At 37.5% G+C, this 11569-nt stretch overlaps 1 protein-coding gene across 1 annotated transcript in view; it reads right to left on the reverse strand.

The window, feature by feature from the left end:
* chrm4a (cholinergic receptor, muscarinic 4a) overlaps positions 1-10258 on the reverse strand; it is a gene marked incomplete at its 5' end in the record, with an annotated part of 19767 nt that extends 9509 nt beyond the window's left edge. Inside the window, 4 exons of the mRNA XM_007544386.2 lie at positions 1984-2067; positions 5898-6099; positions 6614-6768; positions 9650-10258. Coding sequence (XP_007544448.2) covers positions 1984-2067; positions 5898-6099; positions 6614-6768; positions 9650-10258 — 1050 coding nt within the window. The remainder of the gene's footprint in view (positions 1-1983; positions 2068-5897; positions 6100-6613; positions 6769-9649) is intronic.
* Between the last annotated feature and the right edge of the window lie 1311 nt (positions 10259-11569).

An 11569-nucleotide genomic window follows, 5' to 3' on the forward strand; every position in this document is an offset into this window, starting at 1 on the left:
TATCTATCTATCTATCTATCTATCTATCTATCTATCTAGCTGAGTTATAACTGAAATGGTGTGAAGGAGCAGGGAGACAAAGGACAAGACATGCAAAATTTTAAGCACAAATTCTAAAAGTGTTTTGTTGAGAAAAAGTGAGAAGATGTCAGATGACAATATGAAACGGCCGTATGTAGCTAAAAATAATCCAGACGTGGTGCTGGGCGTCAAACACACAGAGCAGGTCAGTCAGCATCTGAAGGAAAACGTCCAGATCGGCATCAGATTGTTTTATGTCAAGCCTACTGTCCTTACATGCAAATTCAGTCTCTGAAAGTTCTGTTTTTTTTTTTTGTTTTGTTTTTTGCTCTTCTGCATAATGGTGCATTCATTTGAAAAATATTTGCATACATCACTCAAACAGAGCTGCCATTTGCTCCCTTTTTGTGTCGTGATATAATTCTCCTGCTTGTCATTGTGTCCATTTTAAGTTGACACCAAGCCATCACTAAACCACAAGATTTTATTACAACTGAGTTTTAAATCTCTAACGGCTGAATTGACTGGGTTTTAAGAATTATGTAGGAGTTAGTCCAAATAGAACAAGTTATCTTCAGAATTAGATGCTTTGACTTTAACGTAGCGATGGTCAAATCCAGGAGGTTGTTTTGATCTTTATCAGAAGCTCTGCTGCTGCATTCTTCATATTACATCCAGATTCAGTGAATATTGTCAAAGTACTTGAGCTATTCAGCAAGAAAAGTATAGTTTTTGATCTGAATCTGAATTATACTGGAATACATTTTTTAAACTTGGGTAAAGTTTTGAGAGGATTTATGTGAAAAATTGCTATATTAAGAAACCAAACTGAAATAAGTGATATTAATAAGATGAAGTTTAACTACACTGTGATGTAAAAGCTCTTTGAACTTCTTTGTTGCTGAGATTTGCTGTACAAATAAACTTTTTGTGCATTGGAGAATAAATCAATAATATACTCTTTCTGAGCTTAAGAAGTTGTTTCTCATTGGCTGTCAAGAGAGATGCATTTCTCCTTATGTTTGCCTCTGATTGGCTAGTCAGTCCGTGTTGAGCGAAGCACAGAAAGAATCAAGAAGGTTCTGTCTGAATTTACTGAAATCGGATCCAAAATCGCACAGCATTCTGGGGGATGTAGGCAGAGGAAAGACTAGCCGCTCAACTTCTCCTAGCCAGCAAAACAAGACTGGTGGCATCGACTAACTCACTCACATTTTGGTTACCTAGCAACAACTTGTTAATTAACTTGTGCAGCAGCACTTTCAGGTTTTGCCATCATATTTCATAACTGCTTAAAAATAAAAAAACTGGATCAAACAGGAACGATCACAGCAGCAGGTTGGCAGGATTTTAGAGTTTTAAAACAAAAAACAAATCAATAATTATCAATATTGACTGATATGAAATGCTTATGTATATCATTATATGTTTTTCAGCCATAGTTATAACACACATATACCAGTAATCAACCTCTGAGGCCGTCACAGAGCTGCTGCATTTGCACTCAGAGAAGAGGGGGCTGAGTACTTTTGCACACCGCACCTTTCAGGTTTTCATTTGTAAAAAAATGTTTTGAATCATGTTGAATTTTCTTTCTACTTCACAACTGCACACCACTTTGTGTTGGTCTTTCACATTAAATTCCAGTGAAATATATTAATGTTTGTGAATGTAATGCAACAAAATATGGAAAAGTTCAAGGAAAAGTATTGATAATTTAGCAAGCCACAGTATGCAGATCACCACTTCTGAACAGAGACGTTGAACCTTAGACCAGGAAGTTTACAGCAGCAGAAATCACACCGGGTCCCACAGTGTGTTGTAAACAACATGAAAGGATCTCTATATTCTCTTACCACACAAGTGAGCAGTGCTTAAATGTTACAGCCTCCATGAGTTACTGACCATGTGCTTCCTTTTATGACCACTGACAACAATATTATCCACATTTTGGACACAAACCTCAGACGTCGCCTCACTGTTGGCCTTTGGTTCTGTTGGAGGGATAAAAGCTGTGGACGAGTCGTTGGAACTCTCCTTCTCTTCCTGTAAGAAAGAAAAAGGCACAAACTCTGATGCCACTCAGTTATGTAATAAATGCAGACTCAAAATGCAGTCTCTCTGCTTTAATTTGAGGGCACTCCAAAGCTGCAAGTAGGGGTTAGAGGACTGCAGCATTCTGCAGATGGTTATGAATTTAGAATCTGCTTCATGGAGAGCTGTGAGAAATTCTCGTTAGATCTTCTGATTAATAGAGCAGGTAGGAGGATTGTGGGAGATTCTATATGTGGAATCTGCATTCTGACTTTAATCCGTGAACTGACATCAGTTAAATGAAAGGAGCCATTCTTTGACTGGAAGGAACTTAAACAGATCCATCAAAGACGTAGAGCGAACATCCAGAGTGTAAACCTTCACCTTTCACTAAAACAGAATACACTAATGAGCCCAGACACAGAGAAAGGCCACACCAGGAGTTTATGATTAGATGGATTCCCTCCACAGTAAAAAAAACAAACAAAAAACAATACCACTATGTCATTTTGAAATCCATCTGACATGAAGTACAACAAACCAAGAGAAGAACAGAAACACCAGGCTAATGATGAAACAACACAAACTCAAAACATGTTAACGTAATCTGTAGAAATGCTCTAGCTAGTTTGCCATTTGTTGCCAAGTGACTGACGATGACGTTGGTGACAAGCTTTACCCAGAATGCACCTGGAGACAAAAAGGACGATTCATTTGTAGTTTTGTGTGTCATAAAGTTAAATATAAGAGTGAAAATAAAGCCAGTCATGTGGCACAACATTTTATTCAATATTTTACACTCACTATATCACTAAAATCAGTCAGTCTGGTAAGGTTTTTAGCAACCATGAGTCAACCATGGGGCACCCTACTATATAACCTACTGGGTATCATACAGAGTCTAAAACAGGAGAGTGCTTCCATTTTATAGTTCTTGTCAGATGTTATAAAGAAAATTTTGATCCCAGAAGGCATGTTCTGCCTCCCATGTGGTCCCTTTCTAGGTCCAGGCTGGGGACCTGCTGCAACCCCCACCCTACCTGTAGCTCCTTCCCTGATGTGATGTCAAAATTATGTTACAATTGTGTGAGGAACTGTCTGATGTTGATTTCTAAATCAACACCAGATTGAGTGTTGAGTTAGACTGTTGGAGTTAATTTAGAATTCAACACTGGACTGGATTGCTTTTTGTTTAACTCTTTGGAACTCTTTAGTGAGTTTTAGGGAAACTAAAGCCGTTTTCACACTGCAAGAAACTGAACGGTTTCAAAATAGGGCAGACCGTGTTTGCATTAGAACTTCTGACTGGTTCCACCCGGCCCCTTGGAACCACAAGAGCTGTGGTTCCAATCGGGCCGGCCAAGCGGTTCTGCTTAGAATCAGCAGCTGATTGGCCGCTGGTTGTTATGGAGTCAGACATTGATTTTCCATTGACAGCTGGCTCTCACTAAACTGTATTTTATTTTAATGAGCAGCAAAATTAAATCCATGTCATCGATTGTTGAGTTGTTGTTGTCGTAGTAGTAGCTGTTCTTCTTCTTTATTATCTTGGTAGTTGGCAAACAACCAACTCAAAACCCAAACTGGTGAAGGTTGTGAACCACATTGTTTAGTTTCAAAAATAATGACGTACAGTACCGCTTCGATGGCGCCCTCAGTGTATATGCAAACACAACAGGGCTGCAGTACGGGTGGAACCGTTCCTTTCCATACCGTTCAGTTCCTTGCAGTGCAAAAACGGCTTAACACTCACTAACACTCACATTGTCTAATTAACACTGTATTTTTAACATACAACACTTGCACTGGAAATCTGACACTTCCGAATTTGCTGTGTAGACACACAGTCCTTCAGTCTCGCAAACTGTGGTAGAGGTTCGAACACTTTACAGTGCTGAATAAAACCAGCTTGGCAAAAGAGTTAACACCTTATAATCAACATTTTCTGAACAAAAGAGATATGATGGAACATTTAAGGGAGTGATAAAAGACAGATTTTTCTTTTTGGGCCACAGACAGTTTGTCAGATAGTTTCCCAAACACTGATTTTAAACTATGATGCACTGTGGTAAAGGCTCTAAAGAAAGGAAATGTTTCTCATGCTGTGGTGTTTATGATCTACTGCTCTAACACCAGTGATCATGGATCAGTCTGAATACAAGAAAATACTTGAACAAGTCATGTTTCCTTACACAACGAGTGGCTGAAACTCAAACAGGTGAGGTCAAATATGCTGATTCTGAGGCAACACAGATCTCAGAAACAGCTAAGCATCAGTTCAGTGGTTCACTACGTTTTCCAAGTTTTCAGCTTACACAATAAAGGTTTGACTATGTAAATTAAAAATGGAGACGCTTATGTTAATTTGGATGATCTAATATTTCTCACCTGTTTCTGTAGTGATGTAGTAATGTTTATCATTTGTTGTCCCACAGAGGGCAAATTCAGGTATCACAGCAGTGTGGACATACATATTCACACAAAGGTAAAAATAATAAAACACTGTACAAATCTACAACAAAAAATATATTACTGTGCACTTATTAAAACAGCACACTCAGATTACAAATGATGCACAGCTAAGTAAGTTAATTTATAGCAAAAAAGGTAGAAGATGTGTATGAACATAAGTAAATAAAAAAACAATAAAAAATGTTTGAATCCATACAAGAAACAACAAACTGATAATATATGAGCTAAAATCTGTGTAAGTTTGTGATTTAGGGAAGAATATTCTCTGCTTCCATGACATTTACCAAAATAAAAGCTATCAGAAGGATTTTGAGCATTGCTCATTTTTTATAGACATGCTATTATTTTGAACCCAATTGTAATTTAGCATAAACACTTTATGCTGCCGTACAGCTGCTGCTGGAGCTGAAACAGAAGGTAAAGGTGAACATGTAGGCCGAGGGCATTCATCCTTCAGAACAAAACAACAACACTGACAATCATATAGGCGCGCAACGTTCTGCCTGCACCAAAAAGTAACAATAAGGTTTTCAGTGTTGCTATGGAGATCTGTCTCAGTTTTACTGGGGTGTGGTTTCTCAGTTTTTAACCTGTTTCACCTTCTCTCTCTCTTTGTCTTAACAATTCCCTCTATCATCTTTATCTTTTTCTTCTTCAGCAACACCAACATTCAAACTAAGACTGTCCTTTAAACTATGGCTCTAATAAATTCATAAACCTACAGATTTAAAGCTATATGTAGCTTTAAATCTATGTAGAGTCACACTTAAAGTTTTTCAGTACTTTTTATGTGTACTCTGGTAGCCAAGCAACAACATTTCGTTTCTAAATTCACTGTTGTGTCTTTGTGCAATGATAATAAAATAAGTCTAACATCATCAGTGTTCAAAGATGTATTTAGAGTTTCTTCTCCTCATTTTCAAACATCTAGACAGAACAATTTCAAGTGAAAGCAACAGAAGGAAAAAGGAACATAAGAGGATTCAGAACCAGAGAGGATTTAAAGAGGAAATAACTCCGGTTTTCAGGCCGGGGCCCTGAGCTATACACTGCAGGGCGAACCGAGGGAAGGGACGATATTCAGCTCCACAGTTACCGGGGGGGACTGAATAAATGTGGAAATAGCTCTAAGACTACAGTTATTTATTTATGATTTAAGGCCACATTCATACAGAGAATGTGATAATGCTGATCAGCTTAAATTCCACATTTCTTTCACTATTGGGAACAACACAAGAGATAAACATCCTGCAAGTTTAATCAAAATATCAAAATGGATGCAAAGACCCTCATACTGAAGCTTAGAGTTTGATTTTTCCAACAACTAAACTTTCTAATATCTAGTAAACTTTAGAAGAATAAGCCAATACCTGTGCCAGTCTGGGACTGGGGTGCCTCAGGGCTTCGGCTTGGGGAGGTTTCTGTTCCTCCACCTGGCCGTTCTTTACTCCATCCAGGGCGGTGGTGGTGGAGTCCAGGCTGGCCTTGGGAGTAGAGCGAGGACTGGCTTGAGGGCTGGTATCGTTGTTGTTGTTCTGCTTTATCATGTGACTCTTTAGCAGGTTGGGAGGTCTGGGGAAATGGACAGTTATTATATTCAATTAGAAAATATGCTTAAGACTCTTAGAGAATGTTTTTGGACGTTGCCAAAACTGTTTTACAATAATATCAAACAGTAACTCCTTTTTTGTCCTGCTTCCTGATATTAAATCATTCTAAAGTTATCCTGTTTCATTAAACTGTTTCAATTTTCTAAATGTCAGAATATTTTTTTCTTTTCAAAAATCTTTGTGACTTTCTTTAAATTTAGACTCATTAGGTCATCAATCAATTTTGGATGATGTTGCAGGTGGATAAAGGTTTGATGAGTTAATTCATGACATGATCTAATCAGAGCCACACTGAAAAGTTGAACCAGATTTAATGTCAGAGTGAAGAAAAAGATTGCATCATTATATACGGGGTATGTAAACCACTGGTATTTTTTAAGCTAGGTTGAATTTGAGAAAAATAAATAAATAAATCCCTCTTATGTCCAGAAAGTATTTCAAAGAAGTTTGATGTTTAATTCACTGATCAATCTTACTTGATTCCCTTCTTCTCTTTCTTCTCAGGTTTGTGTTTGGAGACTCTGCTCCTGGAAGCCAAGGAGATGTTGATGTATAGGACTGTCATAATAACGACGGGCAGATAGAAGGCAGCTATAGCCGTCCCAAAGGTCACTGCAGGGTTAGAAAGGAACTGGAGGAGGAAACAGAGAAAAGAAAAACATAAACTCAATAAAATCTTGTGGTTCACATTCAGAGGGAATTAAGACATATAAGAGTTAGATACACAGGCAACAATTTAAAGTCCAATAAAAAGCATTTTGTATACTTCACACGTTTACTAGACTAATATTGAGACCGACGCTTTGCACTGACTAATACAAACCATGTAAAGACTATACAAAGACTATTTTTGGTCAAAATAAAAGGATATTCTCACAAACTCAGCTCTGGTTGCATTAATATCAAATTTTCCACCAATTTTCAAACTTGGTTTTTGGAGGGGTGGAAATAATAATAATAAAAAAACTCTTCCAAAGAATTTACCAGATATTATTATTTACCAGATATTGTTTCAAATTGGCTTTTGGGTTTCCATTATCTATTCCCACTTAAAATGTAGAGCAGTCCATGTCATGCTTCTTGAGAGAAGCTTCATGCTGAAAGACTGGCTGGGATTCAAACCTGGGACCTTCTTGCTAAGAAAATACTACCAAGTTGTTGCAAAATCATGGTCATAGTTAATAAATATAGGGGTTTTTTTTCCATTGCATATCTTCCTCAAAATCCTTATGTATATCTTTATTTTCCTGGAATCCACCATCTACTAAGTAGTCTGCTACAGTTAGCATTAGCACATACTGACACCAGTAGAATGGAAACAGATTTATTGGATATTTTCAGGATTTATTTCACATTGTGATGCTAACATTGGGAAATGTTGCAAAACCAAAAATAATTCATCTTCACTGGCAACATTGCTTTTGTTTAGTTTGATTGAAGTGCAATTTTTTTTGCTCCATCATTTTCTCATAGAATACTGAAGATGAAACCAGAAGTCATAGAAACATTACCACCATATTTAGGTTTCACGTCACGTTGATCATTAGAACTGACTATGCTATAAAAAATAAATATGAGATGAAGATAATAATAGTAAATATGAATTGCAGATTTCAATTATTTCATTTATTATGAAACATGAACATAATTGCTTTGTTAAATGAGTGAAACAAATGCACACCAGTAAATTTGTTGGGGAGAATATCAGATTTGCTAAAGATGAAGCTTTTGGAGTGGCCTAGTCAATGTTGAAACATAAATCCTACTGAAATACAGTAAAATCAGTTTCAAAAGGCCTTTCAGGTGATTTAATGACTTGGAACAAAATAATAATTCTTAATATCTTTAAAATATAGAGAATGTATTTAATGAAGTGACTGTCCAGTATTCTTTAAGCTGGGTTCCACTGAACAGCAGTAGATAACTTACTTAGTGTCCAATTATTTAGAAATCACATTAGCTGCTTTCACAGGGTAAACCTAATGGCCTGTATGAACAGAGGTAGAGGGGGTGAGTGAGAGGGGGAAATGCAAAAGTAGTTTTATGATCTATTAACCTGATATCATATTTGCATTATACTGTTATGTATGCAAACCTTCTGTTGTTTACATAAGGACTGTAGTACAGAGTAGTCCTCTACTAATGACCTTCCATGTGAAACATTGAACAGATTAAATCCTGAGAAGCCTCTCCTGCCAGAGTCACTGTGCTGCACAATAGTAAAAATTGAGAGATCTACATTACATTGCTTGTTTTGATTATATTCCTCATAGAACCTCATGTTCCTGCAACACCCACCATAAAAACCTTAAGGGTCACAGTCAAAAGCTTTCTCCACATCCACACATGTAGACTGGTTAAACCATGATCCGCTCAACATTGCTTGATCTACATTAATTGTTAATTTGAAACCACATGACTTCAATAACAGAAAGTTTAACTGTTTGCAAAACAGCAATTGATATTTTTGAAGCTGAATTGCTTTTGAGATGAGAGAAACTCATTTTTAAGAGATCAAGCTAAAAGTATTGTGAGATCATAATTCTCAGACTCCAAGAGAAAATTTACTTCAAGGGACAATATTGTGTATTTTCCAGACATATAGTGCCATTTTACATCACAATCATATAAAAGGTGTTATCTTCAGTTGTTATAAAAAATTATATATATGTCAAATATGACTCTAAACAAATTTGACTTTGTAATTTAATGCCTTGAAATTGGGTCTCTGTCTCTTTAAAAGTTCCTGCTCTTTCTGAAACTCAATCTTCAGGAAGTCATCACAACATGGCTCCTCTATTAACTCTAATAACATTTTACCATCGTTTCACTGAGAAGTAGCTACTATAATGAGCTCAGCAGTTCCACTAGGTGTTTGCTAATTGCTGCTGGCTAGTCTGAAGGAGCTGAGTGGGGGAGATTCTGGGGAAGGCTACTCTGTAAGGGGGAAGGTTAGTGGTTTGTTCCCAAAAAGACTCTTGGCAGGCAACAATTTCCCTGTGGAACATCTTCAGATCCAAACCATGAAAACCTAAATTTTAAATACTCATAGTCATACTTCTTTCTTTTTTTTTTCTTTTTTTTTGGCTTCTCCCAGACTCTGTCAGTCACTGTATCTTCAAGTAAAGAAACTCATCCATTTTACCTCTGGCACTGGCTCGATGAAGCCAATGCCAGAGGTACTGGTACTGTTCGCTGCCCGACAATGAACTGCCAGCAGTTACTTTTTCTGGTTTATGGTTTTTCCTCATCTTTGTTAAGTCCTGGTTTAGGGTGAACGAGGAAACTGTATTTCATGGTTTCCTTTCCAGAGACTTAAATTTAAGAAAGTGGAAGACAAGACTTTTATTTATCTCCTTTCATAAATTGAAACTAATTTGTACTCATACAAATGAAGACATGAAGTGAGTTATTTATTCCAATAACTTCCTGGAAACCTAACTTTAAAAATGTTGACTTTTCCTCTTAGTAACGTGGGACACCGACAGTTGTACTTGACCTATAAAATGTACCTGAATGTAGCATTCTCCTGCTGGTACTGTTCGCTGCCCGACAATGAACTGCCAGAACAAGATGGCTGGAGCCCACAAGATGAATGACAGGATCCATGCTGCAGCGATCATTAGTCCCGCCATCTTGGTTGTCCTTCTGGTGGGATACGTCAGGGGCTTGGTCACGCAGAAGTAGCGATCAAAGCTGATGATCAATAAGTTCATCACAGAAGCGTTCGAGACGACGTAATCTAAAGCTAGCCACAGATCGCAGACGACCGGTCCCAGTGGCCAGGAGCCAACAATGATGTAGACTGTGTATAAGTTCATGCTGAAAACTCCAATGATCAGGTCAGCACAGGCCAGGGAAAATAAAAAATAGTTATTGACAGTCTGTAAGTGGCGGTTCACTTTGATGGACAGCATAACTAATATGTTTCCAGTCACAGTCACAAAACTCAGAGATCCAGTCACCAAAGCAATAAAAAACATCTCCAAGGTTTTATACCGACTTTCAGACCATGCATTGTTGTCGGGAAGAGAGCAGGATGTGGAACTGTTGGTCGACTCATTACAGGAGATGTTGGAGAACAGGTCAGCCGACTGGTTACCCAACGACCCTGAGGGAAAAACCACAGGCAGAAATTAGAAGACGGTGGGGAACCATGAAATGTAGCTAAGTTTGAAATGTGGAATTACTGTCTGATAGTAGACAGTGCCTCTACTTGTATTTCTGTATGCTTCAGTAAACAGATTAAACAGATTTACATTGAGAAAGGAAAGTAAAAAATGAGACTGAGATTGTGGACAAGTGTTAGAAATGATTGAACTTATTGCATGGTTTCTATAATGACAATAAAGATTATTATTATTATTGTTATTATTATTATTATTATTATTATTATTATTATGGAAACCACCTGGAAATTAAAACAGAAAACCCAAAACATATCAGATCCCCAAACCCATCCAGTTAGTATCCATGGACAACCTGAAACAAACACCTGCTGTTTGCACTGCCACCAGGAATTTGATAGATCCTAAAACACACTGATATCTCTGCACACTTCCACACTATGTTTTTGGACATTTTGACAGGCAATGTTCTACATGATAGACAGACACAGATAGATGAGTGACAGCAGTTTTGAAGATGGGAGATGCCTTGTGTGCTGATATTCATCTCAAATGATGTGAAGACTGAGCACACTGAAAAGACTGACTCCAGCTGTCAAATCTCAGACCCAGAAGGAGCAGCGTGGCTTTGGGAATGGTGAGCGGATCATAGTTCAACTGGTCTACATGTGTGGATGTGGAGAAAGCTTTTGACTGTGACCCTTAAGGTTTTGATGGTGGGTGTTGCAGGAACATGAGGTTCTATGAGGAATATAATCAAAGCAAGCAAGTAAGACTCGTTTCCAGTGGTGATTGGACTACACCAGTCCTGATATTGATAAAATCTGATGAAAATTAAAAAGATAGATCATATTTTTCTGCCTTAGCTTCACTTCATTGACTCCCTGTTAAATCCAGAATAGAGTTTAAGGTTCTCGTGGCAGGCAACTGCTTGTACTGAGTCTGGTTCTGGTTCTGCTACAGATTTCTTCCTATTAAAGAGGAGTTTTTCATTTTCCTCTCCACCGTTGCCTCATAAATGTATGAGGCATTGCTGTAAAGTCAATGACAATACAAGCGATTGTTGCAACACGCTCGTCCAGCAGGAATAAATACTGTAAGTCACTGAGTCAACGTAATCTGCTGGGTTTCCTTAGAAACTTTTTAAACTTTGAATAATTAACTGGGACCAATTCAAATGTATCAATGATTGAAATAAAATTATTTTTTGTAAAGTGCCTTGAGAAGACATTGGTTGTGAATTGGCACTATATCAATACATTGAATTTAGTTGAATCTCTGAGGAACAGAAGCTGTGAATACATG

Source organism: Poecilia formosa, unplaced genomic scaffold (genome assembly GCF_000485575.1).
Source record: "Poecilia formosa unplaced genomic scaffold, Poecilia_formosa-5.1.2 Scaffold1132, whole genome shotgun sequence".
NCBI classification, from domain to species: Eukaryota; Metazoa; Chordata; class Actinopteri; order Cyprinodontiformes; family Poeciliidae; genus Poecilia; species Poecilia formosa.